The 25,010-nt window shown below is 35.2% G+C and overlaps 1 protein-coding gene across 3 annotated transcripts in view; it reads right to left on the bottom strand.

Annotated features, from left to right (window-relative positions):
• Positions 1-25,010, bottom strand: part of LOC134794383 (delta-1-pyrroline-5-carboxylate synthase) — a 62,626-nt gene that overhangs the window by 25,796 nt on the left and 11,820 nt on the right. For 2 of the 3 annotated variants that reach the window (XM_063766188.1, XM_063766186.1), the window contains one exon: positions 1,859-2,038. In XM_063766188.1, the coding sequence (XP_063622258.1) occupies positions 1,859-2,038 (180 nt within the window). Of the gene's footprint in view, positions 1-1,858; positions 2,039-21,132; positions 21,333-25,010 lie in introns of those variants that run through there. The other variant, XM_063766187.1, reaches the window with a different exon arrangement.

Raw genomic sequence — 25,010 nt, 5'->3', positions numbered from 1 at the left:
GCTCAAACAAAAAGTCAGCCACCCACTGCTCTTTAATAGTTATTTGTACAACAAGAGATCAAAGTTTGATATTTCTTCGAGTGCTTATTTTGAGTCCCGTGCAAGCGAAAGATTCTATAATAGATTCACGAGCGTAGCGAGTGAATCTAAATTAGAATCTTGAGCGTAGTAAGGGATTCAAAAGCGCACGAGATGTAAATAACTTTGATCTCGTGTAGTACACAAAATTTTTCACCCTAAGCGGTGAGAACATACCTAGAGGGACAGAGATAATAGAACCCAAGTATCGAACTTGTATTAGACCCCGCATGTTGAAATGACATTTGACTATAAAGGTCACTTGAATGTCATTTTGTCTCACTCAGTGCGCAAAATCGCATTTTGCTCACTGAATGAGTCAACTCAGTGAGCAAAATGCGATTTTGCTCACTGAGTGAGACAAAATGACTCAGTGAGCAAAATCGCATTTTGCTCACTGTTTTTAAGAAGCAAAGTACCCTTGTTCGATTTGCTGAGGTGAAAAAAGAATTTTGCGATCATTCTTGAAAAGGAAAAATATATTAACATTTCTGTTTAATGGCAGCTGTCAGAAGTCGCAGCTGTTCTTTTGTTTGCTTCTAATTTGACAACAAAGACTATTGATAATGTCTAGCTCTTAGAGTTTAAGGACACCGAGATACCTATAATAATCAACCATATTTAGTTACTTACGCTGAAAAACTTAGTTCATTGAACCGTCTATGACAGATTCTTTCCAGCTATAACTATTTGAGGTATTATGTGGTATTTTTGTTGCGATTTATACTGTGGTTTACACTACAATATGTTTTTATATTTTACTCTCTGTTTTAAACAACTTCGCTATTAAATAACGACCGGTCTGGCCTAGTGGGTAGTGACCCTGCCTATGAAGCCGATGGTCCCGGGTTCGAATCCTGGTAAGGGCATTTATTTGTATGATGATACAGATATTTGTTCCTGAGTCATGGTTGTTTTCTATGTATTTAAGTATTTATATATTATATATATCGTTGCCTGAGTACCCACAACACAAGCTTTCTTGAGCTTACCGTGGGGCTTAGTCAATTTGTGTGAAAATGTCCTTAATATTTATTTTTATTTATTTATTTATTTTATTTAATAACAATTTCAGTACCGCATAACCTACATAATGTAACTACTTAAAAGGAGCGGATGTGATTTACTTGGCTATAATCTTAATTTGATTTCTAAATGACATCTCGCTGTAATATAGTAGTAGTAGTACAACACTTTATTGTACAAAAAGAAACATAGAACAAACAAACAATTAACAAACATATAATTCAAACAACATAAACATATAATTGTGGCTTATTTGTTACTTTAGTAATACTACATAACTACACCACATATAACACCCATAAGGTCAAGACACCTTGTCATTAAATTGCATAATTATCATAGAAACGAAGAAAGAAACTATTCTTCGAATTGTAATCAATTGAAAACTCCGCCTAATAAAACCTAAGAAATATATAAAGGAATATTAAAAAACGACACGCATCTTGTTGAGTAGCTCGCCGGTGAACACATGATAATGGTGACATCTATGAACGAAAACAAACTCTAGTGGGGAAAAATGCGACCGGGAATAATGCTTCGCGGAACTAACGCTAGTGGGGAATAATGCGACCGGGAATAATGCTACGCGGAACTGACGCTAGTGGGGAAAAATGCGACCGGGAATAATGCTACGAGGAACTAACGCTAGTGGGGAAAAATGCGACCGGGAATAATGCTCCGCGGAACTAACGCGTTTGGGGCACTGATCTGGCTACTCATCTTGTTCAGTGCTATCGCGACAAAAAAAACATACCTGTTCAACAATAGAAGCTAGACGGCCTAGAGCCAGACCATTGGCGTCTTCTCTCGTGATCACAGCGCTGCCAAGCTTGACAACCAAGCGTCTGGCATATTTCAGCTGAGACCTGTCGCTGAAAGTACGCTGCTTTCGCAGCTCAGCGCTCGCTAGCGTTCGCTTGTCCACATTGGCACCCTGAAAAAAAACAAATGAAAAATAAAATTAATGCGAAGGAGGGAACGAGGTTGAAGAATTCTGCAAGAAGATTTAAGTTCAAGTCAGTGAAAGAGAATTAACTTTTTTTTCTTGCATTACGTAGTATTTTATTTTCTAAAGGTTGATTTACATTTCCCTATTATGTCCGCAGAATTCTGATATTAACCAATACTAGCTTCAAATCTTGTCTTATATTTTCAAATTTCAAAATTCACTTTAGGAATATTTTGACGTTTGGTAAACATAAGCGTAATTGACATAAACGTATCGGGTTTACCTGAGCTCTCAAATTACTAATTAGAATTAAATATAACAAGAATAACGCGAACTTAAGCTCAATATTATATTTAACAACCAATAAATTTTTCTCACTTTCTGGAACCAGATTCGTGGATACAATATCAATCCAAAAATAGGTACCTATCCGATTTAGCTCTTCTGTCCAATACTCGAATCCAAGTTGAGTTTTTCGTTTTTGATTAATAGGTGAATTCAGCAAAAGGAAAATAGTCACTTTGTCTCAATTCTGTTGACAGTTTGAATATAAACTAGGAGCTGACACCGATTCAAGTTAAAATAAGGACTCGACTTCACAAGACATTAAACCGTAATTTTCTGGTCTCTATTAAGCAGTTCCTCTTTACCAATGTCGATTTTGAGAGCAAATTCATGAGTTACATATAAAAATTTTAAGAGTTCCCTTGATTTATCTCGGGTTTCATCAACAGAACCTTGAAGTGATAACAATTGGACCAAGTATGATATTAAATAAACCCTTGAAAACAAAAATAAAATCAAAACGGGTCCATTCGTCTTTGAGAAATCGGGGAAAAGAGAAACTCCGCATTTTGAGGTCTCAAAAAAGTTATGATAAGGTTAAATATGTATGTATATCCCGACAGATTTCACGTGGATGAGATCTCATATCCAAAGTCCCGACACTTCAGGGTTTTAGATTTCACACAAAATAGTGACTAGCTCTTAGTTTATGGGATGTCCCTTTAGGACCTATAAATCAATGTAGGTAACACGCATCTCGCCTGAACATCACAGGGCGAAAAGACTCGCGATCACTCAATTTTGCCTTAATAATATAAAAATACCTAAAAACTAAGCTCTATTTATAAAGATCGGGAGGGAGATAGGAAACCTTTTTTTATTTTAGCACAAGAATGGTATTTTACAGTGGGGCTGCTTTACCGCACTAGTGCGATAATTAGCACATTACGTAGCTATGTCGAAAATTTAAATGGCCATATGTGACGTCCCACGGTCAAAGGTACCTTATGGCGGGTATGGAGTTATGCATACCCCAGTAATCTACAATAAATAACCTATCGATAACACAAAAGATCAACCTTCTAGGTTGCGTAGTTACAGAGATATGATTTTTTGAAAATAATGTTGTGAAATGAGCAACTTTACGATAGAGAAGTTTTAAGTTTAGCCGCCTAAAAAACTATGTTCCTGAAGTAAGTTACATAGTTGACTACAAATAATAATGCCTTATATATCTGAGATTAAAAAAATATTGCGACTTGTTCTGTAATGCAAATAGAAACTTTTGATATCGACTGATTTATGTGTATACTAACCAATCTCTTGAAAATAAAGTTTTATTTCATTTTCACGATTGATTGCAATGAGCTCTCAAGATTTAAATTTTATCTATTAGAAAACGACACTGACAGACAGTTTAAGCAAAAAACAATACCGATTTAGAGGTGAAAATGTATTTTCTGACTTTTTCATATAAAATCACAAAATTGAATATTTTTACTTTTAATGTGACACACAATCAATTTTTCTGAGCACATATGAAAGAAATTCTGTCATTCAAATGAAATAAATCCTAAAACCCCAACTAAATACTATATTTAACCCCTTATGCCACTTTAAACTTACATAACAATAACAGTATTTGCTCCATACATTTACGAAAAGGTACCTTATGGAAATAAATCTAATAATACATCACTACAAAATATCAATCATATTATAGTTTATCTTTTATGAATAGAAAATATTAATTTACATTAAACTGCCCCCAATTTAATTAGTTCTTCGTCATAATAATCTTAAAAAAGACCAATAATTTGTATGTAATGAAAAGGTACCTTGTGGTCAAGTTACATGATGAGGCATGATGATGATGGAACAGTTAGGATAAACTAATAATATTTTGGGGTTAAGATGGTATAAATCGTCTATTTCTTATCAATAATATATTTCGGTTGCTATTGAAGATAAGCGGCATTGAGGTTCAATGACCTCAGATATTCCATAAGGTAATGCGTCGGGTATTGGCATTTTTCAGCAAACCAATGGCTGATTTACTGCATGCGACCAAACCAAATGAAGATTATTCTAGTTAAGAAAGACTTGACGAGAGTAACTTTGGTATAATAGCAGTCTACTTGGATTTGTGATTTCGGTCTATGTACGGTTATAATATTTGCGAGGCGCCCCAACCAGAACTGAAATTATCAAATTAGTTTTGCAGAATGCTAATACAGTTCTCTACCAAACTTCTTTCCCCGTATTGACTAGTTTTTTTGGGAATTTTCAATCTTTTTTCCATAAGGTACCTTTTCTACTAAACTCTGAGACGACATTACTAGGCTTATAACTAACTTATAACAAAAATAAAAACAGGTAAACAAACGTTACGCATTAAGGTTTCAGATCACACAATAAAAAAAAATTGAGCATTTTTTCACCTCTTTACAAAACATTTAATATCTCCGAAACTAGAAACCCTCATAAGGTACCTTTTCCCGTGGAACGTCACATATGTACTGTAAAACGTTGTACGATATATGTGCGAATAGGTAATTCGCAACTCATGTCGGTTTAAGACACTCCCTTCGGTCGTGTTTTAATTTATCGCCACTCGTTTCGAATTTCCTACTTATCGCACTTGTATCGTAATGTACTATTATAGTACAAATGTTTACTTTACCGCACTAATGCACAATAGAAAATTCTAAACGAGTGGCGCTAAATTAAAACACGACTGAAGGGAGTGTTTTAAATCGACACGAGTTGCGAATGTACTATTATAGCCCGTGTTATACGTGTTTCATAAACTGTAAATGCAGTTTGTGTTTTCAAGAAATCTTTAATAGCTCAAAATAATTAGCGGGAAGTTTTTTTCGAGACCACACAAAAAACCGTCTACATTTCCTGATATTTGAAGCTAGCTTTATAGGTATATAGGTATGTACATATATTATTGTCCACAAATATATACTTATATTTTGTTTATTCGTCAATTAAGATATATTTACCTAAGTTTTGTTTTTATGATTGTAGGCAAGGGGTTGTGGCGGACTGGCCTTTTTGGCCACATGTCTATGGTTCAACGAGTTAGGTCTACTATATGGTCATCCATTAATTAAATGAATTACATCACACGTTTAGGTGGGGAGGAGGTCAAAAAAATCAGTTACATATTTTTAAAGTTTTAACGTCACTCCTACTCGTTTGATGTTTATAGTATGTCTTTAATTTTAAATTACGTAATGGTTATTTATTTTTAATCGAAACGGTTTAGGTTAAAAAGGGTTATAATTATTTATAGCAGACAAAGCCTGACCTCGTGTATGTTTGTTTCTATTCTTATTCTATGAGCTGATTTTAATGACTGAGATGTCAAACAAATAGCAATTATGATACGGGTTATAAAAATAATACTTTTAATCCGACCATCTAATAATAACAAGGGTAGCATGTTTTAAAACTTTATTATAAACTTGTTTAATAAAATGTTTTCGTGGATATTAAAATAAGTACATATAAAGAAAGTTAATATACAGGGTGGAAAGGCACGACGATCCTTTCCGGAAATGGGAGATAGTTTAGCCTAAGCTCTATATTTTCTCCATAGAAACTATGTTAATATGGGCAACCGTTTCTAAATTATGACCTTTTAAACATCCACGCAAAAAACTACTTTGTTCTAACCCTAACAGGTGACAGGGTCAATGAACTTACTTGTAAACAATCAGTATTCGACAGGAAATTATGCTAATTTGTTGCCATCTAACCATTTTTAGGTCTGCTTACAGCACGGTAAGAATCATTGCAGGATTTTCGCTTTCTTAGTGGTTCCACTTGTTCAATACTTGAATGAAATAGTTATGTTATTCCTTAATATTAATAATACTAACCACAACATTGTTTACAACGACAGTTCAAATGGTGACATTGACAACCACTCAAAAGTACGCAATCGTCTTATAAATATCTCTGGTTTCCTTGACTGATAAAAAGGTTTTAGTTTCTTAACACGTTTCACAAAATTATTTTCGAATAATTGGAAACTATCTAAAATAATTAAAAATTACATGTAGGTTGTGTTAGTTGCACCAAATGAACTTGCAAAAATGAAATACTAAGAATAAATCAATAATAAATACTTCTTCAATACCAAACTAACAAACCTTCTTGCGTGGTAGGAAATAGACAAGACGTCTGATGTTTGAAATTAAATTTTCATTGAACTATACTTATTGAATGTCATATTCTTCAAATAAAAATGTTAGATGCTCGTGGCTATTTAAATTTGTGGGGCTGTGTAAAAGATATGGTGTACCAAACCAAACTGAATGTGAAACTGCGGACGAAATGAGACAAAGGCTAATTGGTGCTTTCTGCGGAGGATAAATGACGAAGAGCATACACTATATCGCATGTGCATCGACATACTCGGGTACGGGCTGCGGCGGCGTTGTAATACACGGAGGTACATTTGAACACCGTATGTGAAAAGAAGATAGTATTAAATATTGGAAAAAAGTAATTATCTAAGAAAGTAATAAAATTGTTTGTAATATTTTTGCATGCATTTGATTTATTTGACATTTATGCGTCATTCATACATCATTGCGATACTGTCAACGATCGGAAAAAAGTGTAAAGTCCCGAGCTTTCCCGACGGAGATCCTTAATCTAGCCGTCATGTGCACATGCTATAGGCTTATCACCACAGTTAAAAAGTAGTATTTTTGCAATTTTTATTTTTTACTCAATTAACGATTCTTACCATTACCAATAGTCTCTGTATCACTTAAACGACCTAATACTTCCGGGAAGGATCGTCGTGCCTTTCCACCCTGTATATTGTGTATATTAACAAAATCGTTTGAATCTTCAAAAACCTTGTATTCCAAATTGCTTTTGTTTCATTACTATTATAGTATAGGTAAGTTCTAGCTATTATTCAAAGGAACGTGTACCTACGTTCCTTTGAATAATAGCTAGAGCTTAAAACATAATATAAGTAACCTCTCCATCGAAACTTACTTCGAAGCGAAAGAGGCTGATATATGGGAAAACTATTACTGCTTTATAGGCAATCTTTTTGCAGTAAAAATGACCTACGAGGCAAAGGGATAAGAATGAATTTAGGTGCCTTACGAAAGGCGGCTGATTATGTTTTAAGAATTTGACAGTACTCGTATTTCGATCTTATTTGTTAACGACCTTGAGTCGTGTCATCTGGTGGCCTACGCATGGCAATCGTTGATAGAAAACGCCAATAGTCAAAATCGAAACGTATATTTTCAAATCTAAATGCCGGTTTGTTATAAATCTATCATTCGCGCGTGCATTTTGGCACATATGTACATAAATTGGCGCAAGCAACACGCACGGGCGAATGATAAGCATACATCGTGGTTTTCGGTGCGGGAATGTTTTACACTAGCCAAATAACAGGTAAAAACTGTAAAAAATGATACTAATTTAACATTTCTAAGCACATTTCGACCTTACTACCTACGTTTAATTCATAGTTTGGTAATTATTTTACAATAAAAAAAGTTATAAATACACGAAATCATTCCCGCACCGAAAACCCCGATGTATAAATTGATAAGCAACAGACATCATTTCGATGTCAAAATATAAGTTAAATTGGCCTCAAGGTCATATTACAATAAATAGATCCATATCATTTTTTTAAAACAGAATGGGCTTGAACTTGAACTTGTGTCTTCAACAATTTGATATTGACACCGTTTTATTTACTCTGACCTACGGCTCGATTCGGAAAATGAAGTAGATTTCTACTAGACTTCAACAAGTTACGATACGGATAATTTAAAGATATTTGTAAGATAGATATGTCAAATTTCACGGTTCCGCGATTCTGGAGGTCCTCTTGAACGATTTCGACAAGTTATGACATAAGGCCCGATTCAGATTTTGAAATAGACATCTATTAGATATCTTTTAGACATCACCAAGATACGATAACGATATGTTTAAGATCTAACCTGTCAAATTTGACATTTGCGCGATTCTGGAGATACTCTTGAACGATTTCCACAGGATATGACTTAGAGATCCAATTCACATCTAATAGATATCTTACTCTATCTAACGTAAAAGTGACATTGGTTGCCCGAATTGCGCTGCAAAAGAGAACTAGTTGATATCTAAACTATAACGTATCTAGAATGGATCTAGTACGTGTCGTCTCTTGTAAATATCTTGAAGTTCGAATACGGCAGTTAGATATCCAAGTCGCATCTAGTCGATATCTAATGTAGATCTAGTTGATCTCTAAATCGTCTCAAGATCTTGTGATTATCTCGAAATCCGAATAGGCCTGTTTTTCAATTCATCAGATGTAGATTCAAGTTTTTTTTTACCCTACAGATTAACAAATTACTGCTTTTAGTTTTGAATTTCAATTTCATTTGAATTTACCTACGTGTGTTGGTTCTTACCAAACCGATTGTGTGAAACTGGTATATCGGCGTTTCGAAATTGGTATTATGTACGATTGATTGAGTAAATGAGTAGAGGCTAGAAGGCTCGTTTGATTTTCATCAGTAGAGACTGATTTTTGCTATCACATATAGCGCTAACATGGAGGTCAATTGAAATGATCCCTCCTCCCACTACCTGTGCTTAAACTTTAACCTTAAGCCCGCAACGCAAACGAGAATTTACTGGATTGCGGCTTACCGAGTTTATTTTTCGGCCTAAGGATTGAAACAAATCCAATCAAGTAGCTTAGTCTAGTAGCCCTTGGGACCGCTAAAGCGTTGGGGGTAAGTCTCAAAGCTGCCTGAGACGTTACCATGGTGTCCCCACATTTACATATTCTAATATTAAATCTTCGTGAGATATTTAACACCTGAAGGCACGGTTGGATTGCGGTGCGAACAGAGAATAGTCCTGGAGAGTGCGACAGCAGGTTTGTTTGACATTATGGATTCTTAAGTTGTAGTTTAGTAAAATTTTGTTAGGTATTTACGTTGTGTAGTCTTGATGAAAATTAAATGTACAGTTGTGTCCTAAGTAAGACTATTTATAACTGAAGATTTATTTTATGTATATTGGTAATTGATTTTTGTGATTTGTGAAAAAAATATCCTTTGCTTTTGACGTGATAATTCTTATCTTAGAGGGCTGACTCGATGATCGATAAGTTGATGACATGACGTATGAGAGAAAGTCCAACTTACATACTAAGAGCTCATAATAATATACCGATGTAGTGCATATATTATTTTCTATCGTTTTTTCACGGAAACGTACAAACGTCTCTTGCTATTTCCGAGGAAAGACGATAGAAAACAATTATGCACTACATCTGTATAATGTGTATAGAACCCAAGTTACATTTATTATGAGATTTTACTTTTATCACTTACGCTATGCTAGCTTTATTGAAACTTTAAAACGAACTTTATTCTTATCTTATTTAATTATCACATCTCACTCGTACCTCGTTCTGCAGCGGTATCATGGTCGCGTTTTTATCACCTGTCATGTCATGCGTCACTTTCGCACTTACATACTTGTTAGAACGTGACAAGCATGGTGACAAATGATAAAGAGCCGGCCATCTTAGCCCTTCTGTAGTGTAGTAATAGTTCTCTAAAGTAGTAGAATAGTGGAGAAGAAACAAGTTACTTCTCAATTATATTGTGCATTAGAAATATTGGTCTGCTATGTCGGTCTCAACATTTTCACCATCTAATCCCAAATAAACCTATTTGCGCTTATCTGAGCCAGTAAAGCTCCTTGCGTAGGTCTAATTGTTATGACGCTGAAGTGGTCAGGGGATTACATTAATTAGGTCCCACAACAGCGTTTATAACTTAACTTTAAAGTTCCTTACTTAAGCTTTTTTTGTTTATATTTTCCATTTCACACAATGCACAGAGAGTTTTAATTGAAGTATAATAAGTTACGCGCGTTAAATAAAGATTATCTGCGTTATTTTCTGTTAGGCATTCATGTTAGTGCGAGGTATATCTAAGTCGATTTGTAGCGTAACTATTATTATATGGGCTATTCTATCTAGATATGTGCTCTGACAATAATAATAATAATAACGGCCTCTACGTGTTGGATCCATATCCCCACGCACGCCTTATAAATGACCGGGCTCGAAAGACCCGAGAGTTTTAAAACGGAGATACAAATAATAATAAGAAGGCGGTGATATTGGACACGGTTCCTCTCTCTGCAGCCCTGACCACCGGTAGCTTGGGCCTTGCCCCGCTGCCGGCGGCACCCTGGGTTAGGTTTTTTATAATGTGTTTATATGTATTTTTTATTGTTTTGTAAGTGTTTTTATATTTTACTTTTATATTCATATTATAAAACCCTAACCTAAGACCTAAGATGAATACAGAGAATAATAATAAAATTCTTTATTGTGCACTACTAAAGAAAAGTACATAATACAAAAAAAGACAGGACTTAAATGAGTAGGTAACAACAGGCGGACTTATCGCTATAAAGCGACAATGCAAAAAAAATGAAAAAAATGTTCTTCAACTGGATATAAAATATTACAGTACACATAATATGCCGCTTGGGCGCTATATCTAACCCGGTCTGTCCACGGAAAGGCTTCATGACCGACCTGAGCCTAATTCAGACCTTTATTTCTGTTATTGCATATAAAAAGCTCAAATTACACTTTTAAACTGAAATGGGGCATTCGTTTTCAATGATGCCTGGTTATTTCGGGTGTTTTTAATGAGTGGGCGTTAAACGGCAACCTTTTTCGGACATTTGTCTTAATGTGGTCCGAACTGGGCTTACCAAATTTGCCAGTATTGCGGTATATTATTGCGGTAGTATACGGTAGCGTTAATAATTCTTTGGGATATTGAAATGGAAACTAAGTTGACCTAGAATAATTACAGAGATTACCTACAATATGTACATTTTTAAATTATAATAATTATTGAGAATATATTATTTAATGTGTAAAAGCAATCAAGAATATACTTATAAGGGATTATACTCAGAAAACCTCGGAATATTAAAATAGCACCACTCATCAAAAGTAGAAGCAAATTTTTGGCAAAAGTGCCGTCAAAGATAACAAAATATTTCGCAGTTAAATATTCCCGAACACAATTTTTCCGACGTTCATTTTGTTTTGTTTTTAACGACCAATAACACTGACAATAACTCAGATGACCAGCAAAATGCGGAAACCGGAAAATGTAAAACAACAGTGTTAGAGCGGTTTCGCACTACGTCCGATCCGAATCCGATCCGAACCCTTAAAAATATGGTCCGTGGTAGCCGTAGAACTATTTCTATGGTAAGTTACGCACTAGATCCGATCTCCGTCATCCGATTTCTTTCCGTCATTCAACGTGTGCGGTGCGTAACTTACCGTAGAAATAGTTCTACGGCTACTACGGACCATATTTTCACGGGTTCGGATCGGATTCGGATCGGACGTAGTGCGAAGCTGCTCTTAATAGCGCCTCCTCCCACTGAATAAACAACGGCCAAAGTCAGTTTATGCGCGACTATTATACAAGTAGATATACAAAGTTCAAGTAGGTACTTATATTACCGCCACTAAACTTTATGCATTTCTTATCCTGATCGAAATTAAAATGTAGTTAGCATATAGGCAGCCACTACTAGTGCTTTTATGATACTAGTAGTTGACAAAGGCCGAACTGTGTTATATTAATTTTAAATGACGACTTGATACAGACCGAATTCGAATTGCAAAATTTGACTTCCTCGAATTAAAGTGCTGCTTATGCACTGTTAGTGCTCGAAAATGGAGAGCTAGAAACATGTCGCGCGAGTTATCAAAAAATGCAGAATTAAAAATTGATTAATTTAATTTTAGTATGGGTCACGACAGTTTAAATTCTCTTCAGTCGAATTGGCCCTCGAGTGATTTGACGTGTTCCAGGTAACAATCTTAATAAATACCTACGCATATTTCAATTTCTTTTTAACTCAGATCTTATTTAAATTGAATAAAAATTGAGGCAAATCTGCATTTATTTTTACGGTGAGCTCTTTCTTTTAATTAATTTAGTTAACTGCGTGGGTTGTTAGAAACAAAATTAGAAGTTGAAACTGTTCAGATTACAGTCACCTTTCATAACAAAAGAGCATTGGTATTTATAGTATTCCATTATTCATTGAGGCCCGCCAACTAAAGATAAGACTATCAAAGTTTTTCACTCGAGTTAATGAACTAGAGTTTCAATGACATTTATGAAATGAAATTAATATTATTTAAGTAACTTAATACTAGTACATGCTTTTGCGACCTATAGAGAATCTGACTGCAAAAAATTAAGAGACATTCGGCGGAATCTAACTTTAAGATACGTCAATTAATAGATCTAGAAACGATATGGATTGGATATTTCAGTGTCAAATGTGACGATTCTTCAAACAAAAACGTCACTTTAGACACTGATCCATTATCGTCTCTAGATCTATTAATTGACGTATCTTAAAGTTCGAATCGGGCGGTTTGTCATCACTAGCCTAAGTACGTCCCACTGCTGGGCACAATCTCCACGCTAGCGGATTGGGGACTTAAACACAATTATTGTTTTCACCGAAAAGCAACTGGTAAATATCAATGATATTGATATTGCACAAGTTCCGAGAAATTTTTGTCTCAAACGACCTAAACGAAGCTAAAGGTACACCTTACTGCTTGTCCTTGGTTACTAGTGCTTTAAAAACATAACAATTATATAGCTACCAACCTCTAGTAAGATCGAACAAAGATACATGACTAAGCTTAATTAAGCCCTCGTATGCCAGAGCGCGAATCCGCGTACGAGGAAAATATTAGGTCATTACCTATGAAATTGGCGTTTTGTTCGGAGAATTTGAACGAAACACGAATTTCCATACAATTAATTTTGCGGATATTTTTTTGATGGCTAATTCAAACCAAACAAAATTTTTCCAGTAATTTTTGACACCTTTAAGGTATGTTTTCAATATCTCCATTTCTTGAAAATTGGTACCATTAGAAAAATATAAGTAATTTTAATACTCGAACCGACAGCACATGAAAAGACCTATTTTCAAGGCTTAATTCTGAACACTTAACAATAAAAAATAACAATTAATTGTATGTAAAATCGTTGTTTATTGAGTGCACTGTAGTTTTATTGTAATTGTGTATGTACTTTTGTAAAAAAAAAAAAACTAGGATCAGACTTATATCTATGAACAAAAACGCCAATTTCATAGGTAAGGACCTAATATAAGAAAAAAATAATCACGGCACACGAGAGGTTAATATTCAGTAGCCCAGTGAACTCGTATCAACTTCATATACAAGACAGATTATTTTAGCACGGTGGAATACCTACCTAATCGTAATGTACAGTCAGCAGCAGAAGTTGCTAAGCGGGCGAGGTGTTCAAAATCACCTTGACACGCTCTTATTCTCTTAACAATAAAGTCGCGTCAAGATCATTTTGAACACCTCGCCCGCTTAGCAACTTCTGCTGCTGACTGTACTGTAATTATCTCGATGTGTTAAACACAACTTATTAGTCATGTACACGTGATCACTTTATAATACACTGGAAGCACGTGCATCTACATTCCTAAAAGAACAATGTCGCATGTAACTAAGTAACATCTAAGTCATTTCGATCACTTACAGAGCAAGGTGAGCCGGACTAATATAGTTGTTACGCATCTCCAGTGTGGCTACCACCAATTTGGCACTGACATAAACGCTATCGAGAACGTAACTTACTTTCTATGCATCTCGCTCGTACTTGCATATTTGTGCGAGCGAGATGTATAGAAAGTTATTTACGTAGACGCTAGCATAGGCATACTTATGTAAGTTTTGAGTTGATACTGTCAGTGACTCATAGTACGGGTACAGTACGGATATGATGGTCGTTTTTGTCTACTTGACAGAGTGATAAAACGGTGTCCGTCACGTAAATGTGGATAATGCGATCTATATTACGCCTGCAGGTCACATTACGCTGGCACCCAGGACCCATACTGAGCCACGCTCACGCAAGAAATGAGAATACGACGCCAGAATATACGACATTCTGCCTGCATTCGTGCGACGAACGAGTAATTGAGACGAATGAGCGTTGCACCTTGACCGACCACAGAGTATTACCGCACAAAGACACATCGCCGTCTATGAACTAGAACGAACTAAGTCGCAAGGACGAACATTGTAAATTCAACTTAAACACATATGTATTAAGTGCCAATTCAATTGGTGCATTTCTAAAGCTCTAATTTCTTGAAAGCAGAAGTGTTCAAAAGCAAAATGTAATAACTCAGAGAAACAAAAGACGCTAGTTTATAGCAAAGGTAGCTTGAAAACGTGTCCGTTAACTTCAAAATATTTCATTTTGCAGGTCGGTTCTTTCTTTTTGTTTTTCGGAGGAAAAGTCGCAATGGTGCCAAGTTGGCATTATGAGGACAAGAATATATATTGTGACATTTTTAATAATGTCGTTTGCAGCTTGGAAAAATAAATATCAAACTAAGGAAGCGAAAATAAGGTTATAACTTGGTTAAAACGATATAATATCCCTAACGATAACGATATAATAGACTTGAATACCCATGGGTATTCAAGTTTATGGGTGTCTAATGTCTATCTACATTTTACTTGTCGCTCGAAAACGCGCGCCTCTAAGATAACTTAATCTACAAGACACAGCGAGTTTCCAATTGCTTCTGCATGCTATTCAAAATGTAAATTACTATACAATTGGTACTATCCCAATTGAATTTGTTTTTAAATACGGGCCCTGTGCCTGTAGCGCAATATTGTTATCACCAACACAAAGCATTCACATCTTCTGTACGGATATGATGGTCGGTTTTGTCTACGTGACAGGGTGATAAAACGGTGTCCGTCTCTTTCTATCCCGCAGAGTTAAAAAGTGACAGTTATTTTATCACGTGGATAAATGTGAACAAAACGATCCATAATACGCCTGCTGCACTAAATTACTCAAACTCTAAGACCATAAACTTAAAGTACTTCTATGATAAACGGTATCGACTTTACATGTTGAATCGAAGTGTATGCATAGTAACGAGCTAACGAGTTTGAGATGGTAGATATATATCAATATATCCGATCAGCAGAAAGCCATATATTACTGAACAAAGGCCTCTTCCAAGGATCTTCAAAGCTTCCTCTATCCTATGCTACTTGTATCTAGAGCAATTTTCGCCATTCAATATGCTTAATTAATTAACCGTAAGTAACCAATAATTTAACTGGATGACTGCACTGTATTGTACACACAGCCCACAAAGATATTCTGATAGACTGACGTGAGAGTTCAGTACCCTTGTTAAATGATGTACAGTGAAACTGTAAGACACAATGAAACCACTCATGCATAATTGCATACAATATGTACCTAAGCCATGTAAGTACTAGTCAGCGAGTAGGTTCCAGCAATTTTGTAGAATAATTAATAAGTACCTAAGTAAGGACGTACTAGGAAGAAAGTACGTGTTGTACGTAATGTTGTCAATCTTGTCATGATTATGTGAAATAGTACAAAAAATATGGGCCAAAATAAGGTCATTTTTCAGAATAACGTGGGATGACATTTATTTAGTTTCCTAAGTTTTTTTATTTAATGTGTTTTTATCAAAGCGGAGCATGACCATGATGGACGATTTAACACTCGCTGGAGCTTAAATTACTATCTAAAATACGAGCTCCTATTTTGCTGGCGTACACTCTATTCAAAGCACAATATAAATGCAAATCATAATCACGTGCTCTTTGCAGATAATCGACCAGTACAGCAAGTCTGGCAAATCTGTAACTGACAAAAGCATGTAGTCTGACTATTTTAGTGCAGCACATCATACGCCATTTTGCATACCTACTAGGTAAAGTTGCTTCGACCCATAGTCTAATAAAACATGGTCTTCTCTTCCCAGAGTGACACAAGCCTACGTCACAATAACATTGCCACTTTATATAGCGCTATCGCATATTATCATATAGCGCTGTCGCATGATGACGTAGGCTTGTGTCAGTCACGTGACCACGAAAAGACGGGAAGAGAGTACCAGGCGGAGTATATTATTATACCATGCTTCGACCCCTGAAATGTAAAACTTTTGAAATAGTCGAGCGCGGTCATGTAGAACACGAATATAATTTTAGGTATGCTAGGTATAAAATGCTCGGTCAGATAAAATATTTGGTAAATATTATGATATTAAACTTGTGTAGAAGTCTCAAAAGATATTTTATTGGCACAGACATTTTTGGATTTATGATGTATATTTTGCTATTTTTACGGGACATGACTCAAATCGACAATACACAAAGTCCCAAATATGATGAATGGGCATTCTTAAAATTTGTGGTTCTACAAATAGGAGTAGGTACCTATATGAAAAAAAAAATACTAGATAGGATCAACAAAGAATTTATTTATTCTTTATTCAACCAACTGATTTAACACTAGGTCTATGAATTTAACCTCAGCAAATCATGTGTACAAATATAGTTATTATAGTTATAAATCGCTCAGAATAAGTATGAATAACTAAACCAAAGACTTTAAACCGGGAAATATTTAAATTGTTTGATCTCTATCGATGCCAGTAAAGTGAACCAAACGTTTAGTATCTAAATTCAGAATATCTATATACTACCTCTATCTAGAATTTGTCATTCCTGTATACGAGTATATGTATCTGAGACTTTATCATCTTGCGGTATGTCGTAGATTTCCCTCAGGGTTTGGGCTGACGTATAGAACTATATGTCGTCGCAATCCCATTACGGTATCTTACGTCTGTCATCTGTCTCTAGTAGACAGCATTCAAGTATTTTGTTTCGCTCCGTAGAGAATCACCAAAGTAGGTACGATATCGGCCTATAAAATGTGTTAAATGGCATAGGTATGTACTAAGGTAAGTTATTTGTTTACTTTATAATATGTACGTGTTTTATGTTCTATTAATGTCAATTTCTTTGCTAAAGATTTTCGCCCAATTTTGCCATAGATTTTCGTCCGGTAGTTAAACAAATACATAGCATTACGTAACAATGTGATAACTATGGTCCAAAAATACCATTTCACCCCCCTACCATCCCTCCTCACCCCATTCATAACCTAACTGCCCTCGTAATCCCTACTCACCCCATTTTGCGGTACCTAATTGAAACCAAACCGGAGCTAAAATTACGACTGACTCAGACATCACTCGGCTTATTTATTTATTAAAATTTGGCAATGAGATTAATATTTAATAAGAGATACCTATTTTAAATATTTGTCTCATTTGTTAACAACCACGGGAAGCTTAAAAAAAGTTTTTCACACTAAAACAAACCTTTAATATTACGCTTACGCTTATCACTATCACTACAACTGCACAAAACGCTCTCACTCAGTACACGCGCTTACACCTTTTAATAGGGTGTCCTTATCCACATTTTATCTATATTTACAAATACTTGTAGATTTGTTATCTGATGTTTTTTTGTTTAATTGATGTTCAAACAAAGAGTGTTCCTGACATTGCCAATCGTCTGTAATTGTTATCTCTGCCGAGTGTCTAGACCTTGATGTATGTATACAGTGTGGAAAGATATGTCGGGCCCTGGAGAGAAACTACCTTAAATCCTTGAGTTGGCTCATTTTACTTAAAGGAGACATTCCTTTATTTTTAAAAAGAAACAAAACTGCATTCAAAGATTATTCTTTTTTTCTTCAATTTGGCTTGTCTAAAAAAATCTTGAGTACTAAATATTAGATTTTATGGATATTTTGTACGACAGACGAGTGTAAGACCTAATGTTTCTTGAAGAAATGTTATCATTAACATTAACTGTATCGACTCGTAGAATAAAATTGCCAGTGTTTATTATTTGGAATTTTTAGTCGGTTCGAGTCCCGGGCGAGGCAAGCGAGTTTTAGAAAATCTTAGAATGCAGTTTTATTTCTTTTTAAAAATAAAGGAATGTCTCCTTTAAGTAAAATGAGCCAGCTTAAGGATTTAAGGTAGTTTCCCTCCAGGGCCCGACTTATCTTTCCACACTGTATATTACATATAAAATGTTCTAAACTTTGACTTACTAGGCAAGCAGAACATTACTAAAGAATTATTTTCGAAAAATCAGAATCAGAATCAAGCATTTTATTCGTGATAAACTTAAAACTAAGATTACATACAAGAGTATAACTAAATACTACAAATATTAATAAAATTGGTAGGTAAGCGTTAAAGTTTACCACGAAATGGGCTCGCCTCAGCATAATACTGACCCGAGAGCCAGCGCTGATCTTCCGGCGAGACCATTTGTGGGCCACGAACGCAGCCGTACGACACGGCCCTATCATAAGCTGAACGCAGCCTTTGCAGCAGCGACCGGCGCCATCTTGTCTACTGTCTATGGCAGTAGCTGAAAATGACATTTAAAGAACAAAAAATTATACGCTATGGAAAATTACACAATATTCCATACACTAGATAGATATAGGTACCAATTACACTAAATTGACTCACACTACTATTCTAGCAATTTTATTACTATAGCACTCGTGTCGAATGATGGTCAGCAGGTACCTACAAATACTTTTTCATATCTCATGCTCTGAAAGTGGGTCGTTGTTGTTCTAAAAGGTGCGCAGAAAGTGATACGTTTATGCTCTAGCGCAGAAAAGTGGTGTACTCCTCTGCGTCCCCGTCCCATGAACCATGAACAACTGGGTGGAAACAAAATGGAAAAATAGTGTCTTTATTTCCTCGTCTGGAACAATTGGTAATTCTTTAATTTTACAAATCCCACGTTGATCCTTTTTTTATAAAAAATGATGTAAGTAATTTGTTAAAAACAAATTATTCTTGATTTCTTTCGTTGAATTCTATTTACTCGATTTCATAAAGCGGGAACCAAAAGGAATACACCAAAAATATTTTTTTAAACCTTACGCTTGCGTAAATGAGCAAAGGCAGAATCTTATACAGCCACAGTTAAACGTTTGTACGCTATTAAATTGGTTTTTAAAGTTATTTAGAACTATATTCATTAAAATAAAATAAAATACAAGATAAAAGTTTCTTATATTATTAATTAAATTGTTATTTAATATTAAAAATACTTTTATAATATTATGACGTGGTGCGGCGCACCATGGTCGCGGTGCGGTCCGGTAGTCTGTTGCGGCTTTTAGAACGAAAAAGTATAAAATTAAAAAAGTACGAGGCAATCCCGCTGATTTTCATACTATAATGAACAAATTATTTTAAAATTGTTGTAGTTTGTAAAAAAATGTGTGTTTTCGGAAATATTGCAATCTAAATGATTTTCGTTAGGGGTGATTAATCTTCACGCATGTAAAGTCTCCGATTGCAAGTAAGTCCTAAGGAAAAAATCATGGCCGTAGGTTTGTTATGTACTTCAATTACTGATTTTGCGAAATTGCCTTGTCTTGTTTGGTTTCCTCGCATTCGATATGAAAAGTAGAGTGTTTAACTCGGGTGAAAGGCACCGTTTCTGTCTCGGACTATTGGCGCTCTCACTGCGTTCGAGCGCCAAACTACCTCGACAGAAATGGGTGCCTTTCAACCCTTGGTTAACAATCTACTATTACTATAACCAAGAGTGCTACAATGATTGACAAATATATTTAATTTAGTCCTGTTTTTCGATTAGATTTAGAAAAATAAAACCTCCTATACCCTAAAATTCCAAGTTCAAATCAAATAGATTATGTTTACCCTAGAACTTTTGCTACATAGGTATCTATGTGGTGTGTGTGTTTAAATCCCAGACTCACAAGTTTAGTTCTGGAAACTACGTTAAACATTACGGTAGGTAAACGAAAAGGGCTAAAACCAAAACTCAGTAGATAAGCGACATAAGCGTCTGGTCCTAAAGTTCCGTTTAGTTATCGTCGGCGAAAACTAAATGATATAAAAGCACTGGTCTCACCATAAGCGAGTAGCGCTGGTGGCCTAGCAGTAAGACCGTGCTACTTGTAATCTGGAGGTCGCGGGTTCAAACCACGGCTCTTACCAATGAGTTTTTCGAATCTTATGTACGAAATATCATTTGATATTTAATACCAGTCGCTTTTCGGTGAAGGAAAACGTCGTGAGGAAACCGGACTAATCCCAATAAGGCCTAGTTTCCCTTCTGGGTTGGAAGGTCAGTCGCTTTCGTAAAAACTAGTGCCGACGCCAATTCCTAGGATTAGTTGCCAAGTGGACCCCAGGCTCCAATGAGCCGTGGCAAAAATGCCGTGAACAACGCGAGGAAGATAATGATGATGATTGATTTCAGTAGCATTTCATACCACACACACGCACACGCACACACACACACAGCCGACAACACACACACGTCACAGTCACAGTCAGTTTCGTGTCACGGTGACAATAAAGGGTCCCGTTATTTCGAACAGTGTTTAGTTTACTTTGTTGTTTAATTTGTTTATGTTATTCGCACTGAATTTTAAAACATACCACATTCAATTGATAAAAAAAAGAAAACAGATTTAATTAACTACCTACACTGTATCAAGAGATCATACTCCTTGCCACTTAGGTACGTTTTAAAATCCTACTCTTTGCCACTTAGGTACGTTTCTAAATCCCACTTTGGTTTTACCACAGGCGTGCAAAGTTGAAAAACATGTTAATTAGAGCTCCATCAAAACTAAGCTAAAGTAAGAAACAGAAATATAAATTTAAAAGCAAAAAATTATACCAATTAAAAACTTTAACTAACTTGCAGAGTGAAATACTCGTAACATGGTTTTACTCACCTCAAAGTTGGTGATAAGAGGCGGCTTCTCGCCACCCACAGTGTATGAATACCACCTCCTTCCAAGCCTTTTCAGAAGTTTTGAACTAAGGTACAACATTTTAACACAGCACTATCTGTTCACTTAGTTCACGTGGCCGTTTCTATCGCATTGCAACACAACGCGCGCTTTGGACTCGTTAGCCAGTAATGATAACTTTATACACTCACGAAATGAGAACGGTTATCAATGTTTGATAGTGATTTGTTTAAAACTTAAATAAATAAAGAGTTTGCGATTTTTATATCTTATTTACTCGTGATATGTGTTCAGAGCACACGTGTCAATTAAGATTTTTTTATTTTAGCTCAATGTATAAGATGTAGGTAGGTATAAGAGCAGGTATTTTAGCATACGGTGTTGTTGAGAATTGCAGTAAAATCATGTTAGAAGAGAAACTAATTCAAAGTGGCCACTTTTTAGCACAAATTCTAATAAACTGCCTTTTTATTTTATCAATTATCTTACATCAAGTCCTTAGATAGGATTTTTAGAATACTTTGTTGCCAAGATAGGGTGACATCTTAGACGCGATTAAAAATAATGAGACATGATGAAAAGTAAAGAAAAAAGCTAAAAAACGTTATAAGATTACGGACAATTTGGCCAGTATTCACTGATTAACGTTATATTACGCAGCATTTAAAATAAGCAATATCATATACGCACGCAGGAATATCTAATTACTTCATCTGTTATTTTTATTAAATGTATAACAGAACTCTTATGTAGTTGCAGCTTTGCAGCAGTTGCATTTAAAAGGCGATCTCTGTTTACGTCTCCGATATCGCTCTATACATAGCTGTATATGTAAATACACATGCATTTATAAATGCAATACGGTATGTTTGCATGCTACGTCAGACGCGCTCTAGCCCCGCGGAACTAAAAAGACTTAAACGGCTACAGTAGTCATTAAACATGTTCCCTTTTAGTCTAATAAGGTATTAATGGACATTGCACGTAGTTGTTAGCGACAACTAAATGAGCCTTGATCCATATCATGCATCTAATTGTTGATATAAGCAACAAGGATGTTATAGCATATATTATGCCGTTCATTGCTAGAAAATATTGTCTACTGTAAGTATCCTCCTTTGTGCATACATTAATTAATTTCAATCGAGTACAGGTATAATTGCTTATTACCTCCGATATTCCGCCCGTGGTCCCAGAGAAAAAGACCTTGGACATTCTGCCCGATTCGAACTTTAAGATACGTCAATTAATAGATCTAGAAACGATATGGATTAGACGTGTCAGTGTCAAAAGTGACGTTTATGTTTGAAGAAACGTCACATTGGACACTGCTATATCTAATCCTTTTCGTTTCTTTACCTATTAACTGACGTATTTTAAAGTTCGAATCGGGCCGATTATTTCCAAAATATTTACGACTCCATTTCAGTTATAAGAATGTGAGAAACTTAAATTAATAAAATCCTCGTATTGATTTACAAGTAAAGTCATTTCATCTTTAAACCTTCACCTGACTAACCCATTCAGCGTTCAGTAGATTATTAGTTACATTTTAGTAATCTACAGCCATATTGTTCGACGGCCTCCTAGCCTAGTCGGTAGTGACCCTGCCTACGAACAACTACGAAGCAGGAGGTCCCGGGTTCGTATCCTGGTAAGGGCATTTATTTGTGTGTTTATCACAAATATTTGTTCCTGAGTTATGGATGTTTCCTATGTATATATATTGATATATAATTATATATATCGTCATCTAGTACCCACAACACAAGCCTTATTGAGCTTACCGTGGGACTAGACTGATCCGTGTAAAATTGTCCTATAATATTTATTTATTCATTTATTATTTATTTATATTGTGCTGGTAGCGTCTGAGCTCGGTCGCTTGAGAAATTAATTGGTTTTTTCTAATAGAGGTATATAAAAAGTCTGCGTTTCAGGTTTAATTTTCTACAGACACCACCTATTCTAAGCCTGGTTCAGACGTCGTAATCCCCGTAGTTTGGCTTTAACACTTAAACTAAAACTTAGACTTAAAGAAACCTTGCTATCACCCTTAATGAAGTAGCTAAACCAAACAGATGGGATTTAACACAGACAATAACGAACAGATGATTTGTTTAATATCATACATAACGAATATCAAATGGCTGTAACGAGACTTAATAAAATTTTATATATCTAATCATAATCTTGAAAAAAAATTATACTTATTTTTTTTAAGATGTCTTAGGGAAAGAAAAATAGATGTTCTGAGGTTAAACGCAGAAAACAGAAATCGCTCTATATGCAGCTATCCTTGACAAAGAGTTTTAAATGATGACGAGGGAGAAAAAATCGCTTGAAATAAATATTCACCGGTAGGTATTCATCAAATAGATGTGTTTTCAAAGTAGCATATAAAAACATTCAGTTATTATAGAAGCACTCATAAAACGGTCTGGAGTATTAAAAAAACACCACACGAGTATTTTAATGCCTATTAATTATGTTCAGTTGTATACATACTGCTTCATCTACACACAGTAGAAACTCTCTACGCTCTTAAAACATTAAAGGAACATTTAAGGGATCTTGTCCGAGCCGTTAGATTTATCTTGCAAGGGTCAGAGCGTTAGATCCTCATTTGTCTTGCCTACTCCTGAGGGGTCGAAACCTGAACAATCTATTTTTTTTAAAGTATGCCATTCTTTATACCTTTCTATCTTTGAAAAATTAACACTGTTAACTAAATAGTTCGGGAATTAGCAGCCAGTAATCACAGAACTATATTTGTACGAGTTTAAAGTAATTTCACGATAGATCATCATGAGATTTTTGTGATAGTTATCCACATTGCATGTTTCCATGTACTCATAACATAATAGTTTAACGCATGACTACATCTAATTCAAAGACCTGTTGAAGAGATTCAGAAACGCCAAAGGAGAACGAGCCGCGAGCAGCTTCCTCATCTAACGTATCAGCTAATAATAATCCAGCGGCGAAACGCTGCCAGCATCTTCGGTACAATATTTTAGATTTAATTCAGTTATATTTTAGTTTTTCTAGATTTAATTATCACGTTACGAAATAATAGATGTTTAGATATAGCCAGTTGTATACCATTAACTTTTGAACTGACCGTTTTCCGCTGTTAACTTCGGTAACAACTACACGTGCCAGATCCTATCGCACTACTTTATCTCATTAGTGGTTATCTAAAGCACAAAGACAGTATTTAACAACACCGATAACGTTTATTGCGACATGCGCCTGCGGCATGTTTTGCAATTGTCATAGTTATAATTGGATCGCGATATCAACATATTGGATTTAACTTTAAATTACAATTATAGGTGCGAGTATAAACCTAAATGCAATCACTGATGGAATTTGTACCTACCTAATATATAAAGCAAGAGAGAATTATGACGTATGACAAAGTAACATTTAAGAAAAGAAATACTACATAGCAAAGAGAATATAACCACTATACATAGTTGCTCAGAGTTCCATCTTTAATATAGATGTAGGGTGGTAGTAAATAGTTATTATGCAAACGGGCAATACACTGCAATTAGGCAGTTTTTTTAATATTGTTTTTTTTTTCAAATTATCTGGCTGAAGTGGCTCGGCAATATTTATATTATGAACATAATTCGTGTTTTTCAATTTTTGTCGCATAAATGTATAACGCCTATTTTTGAGAGTACGGACAATAATATTTCGTATTCGTGATTTATTATATGATATTTTTTCAAATAGTGATCCATTTAATCTCTTCAATTAGTTTAATTACTACGACTAGACAATAGACATAAATAATAATTAGAGAGATCCAAACATACTTATTTATTTCAAATGAATGATTAGGCAAA

The sequence above is a fragment of the Cydia splendana genome, chromosome 10, assembly GCF_910591565.1.
Source record: "Cydia splendana chromosome 10, ilCydSple1.2, whole genome shotgun sequence".
NCBI classification, from domain to species: domain Eukaryota; kingdom Metazoa; phylum Arthropoda; class Insecta; order Lepidoptera; family Tortricidae; genus Cydia; species Cydia splendana.
The sequence above is the reverse complement of the archived record's forward strand: the minus strand, read 5'-3'. Positions and strand labels throughout refer to the sequence as shown.